This window comes from Pristiophorus japonicus, unplaced genomic scaffold (genome assembly GCF_044704955.1).
Source record: "Pristiophorus japonicus isolate sPriJap1 unplaced genomic scaffold, sPriJap1.hap1 HAP1_SCAFFOLD_1590, whole genome shotgun sequence".
Lineage (NCBI taxonomy): Eukaryota > Metazoa > Chordata > Chondrichthyes > Pristiophoridae > Pristiophorus > Pristiophorus japonicus.
The window spans coordinates 1-1,354 of NW_027251268.1; the positions used below are offsets into that span (position 1 = coordinate 1).

Consider the following 1,354-nt stretch of genomic DNA (forward strand, 5'->3'; position numbering starts at 1 on the left):
CTTCCCTCCCCCTCTCTTCCCTCCCCCTCTCTTCCCTCCGCGCCTCTTCCTCCGCGCCTCTTCCCTCCGCGCCTCTTCCCTCCGCCCCTCTTCCCTCCGCCCCTCTTCCCTCCGCCCCTCTTCCCTCCGCCCCTCTTCCCTCCGCCCCTCTTCCCTCCGCCCCTCTTCCCTCCGCCCCTCTTCCCTCCGCCCCTCTTCCCTCCGCCCCTCTTCCCTCCGCCCCTCTTCCCTCCGCCCCTCTTCCTCCGCCCCTCTTCCCTCCGCCCTCTTCCCTCCGCCCTCTCTTCCCTCCGCCTCTCTTCCTCCGCCTCTTCCCTCCGCCTCTCTTCCCTCCGCCTCTCTTCCCTCCCCCTCTCTTCCCTCCCCCTCTCTTCCCTCCCCCTCTCTTCCCTCCCCCTCTCTTCCCTCCCCCTCTCTTCCCTCCCCCTCTCTTCCCTCCCCCTCTCTTCCCTCCCCCTCTCTTCCCTCCCCCTCTCTTCCCTCCCCCTCTCTTCCCTCCCCCTCTCTTCCCTCCCCCTCTCTTCCCTCCCCCTCTCTTCCCTCCCCCTCTCTTCCCTCCCCCTCTCTTCCCTCCCCCTCTCTTCCCTCCGCCTCTCTTCCTCCGCCTCTCTTCCCTCCCCTCTCTTCCCTCCCCCACCTCTCTTTCCCCCCCACCTCTCTTTCCCCCCCCACCTCTCTTTCCCCCCCCGCCTCTCCTCCTTCTCTCGCGCTCTCTCTCCTTCTCTTCTCTCGCGCTCTCTCTCCTTCTCTCGCGCTCTCTCCCTCCTTCTCTCGCGCTCTCTCTCCTTCTCTTCTCTCGCGCTCTCTCTCCTTCTCTTCCTGCGCTCTCTCTCTTTCTCTCGCGCTCTCTCTCCTTCTCTCGCGCTCTCTCTCCTTCTCTCGCGCTCTCTCTCCTTCTCTCGCGCTCTCTCTCCTTCTCTCGCGCTCTCTCTCCTTCTCTCGCTCTCTCTCTCCTTCTCTCGCGCTCTCTCTCCTTCTCTCGCGCTCTCTCTCCTTCTCTCGCGCTCTCTCTCCTTCTCTCGCGCTCTCTCTCCTTCTCTCGCGCTCTCTCTCTCTCGCGCGCTCTCTCCTTCTCTCGCGCGCCTCCTCTCGCGCGCTCTCCCCTTCTCTCGCGCGCTCTCCCCTTCTCTCGCGCGTCTCCCCTTCTCTCGCGCGCTCTCCCCTTCTCTCGCGCGCTCTCCCCTTCTCTCGCGCGCTCTCCCCTTCTCTCGCGCGCTCTCCCCTTCTCTCGCGCGCTCTCCCCTTCTCTCGCGCGCTCTCCCCTTCTCTCGCGCGCTCTCCCCTTCTCTCGCGCGCTCTCCCCTTCTCTCGCGCGCTCTCCCCTTCTCTCGCGCGCTCTCCCCTTCTCTCGCGC

At 66.5% G+C, this 1,354-nt stretch overlaps 1 protein-coding gene across 1 annotated transcript; it reads right to left on the bottom strand.

Annotated features, from left to right (window-relative positions):
* Positions 1 to 294: 294 nt before the first annotated feature.
* On the bottom strand, positions 295 to 758 carry LOC139243055 (octapeptide-repeat protein T2-like; the record flags this gene model as incomplete). Its single annotated transcript, XM_070870656.1, has 2 exons — positions 295 to 374; positions 705 to 758. Coding segments are annotated over 2 exons (134 nt in total), but the record flags the coding sequence as incomplete, so codon positions are not given.
* Positions 759 to 1,354: the final 596 nt, after the last annotated feature.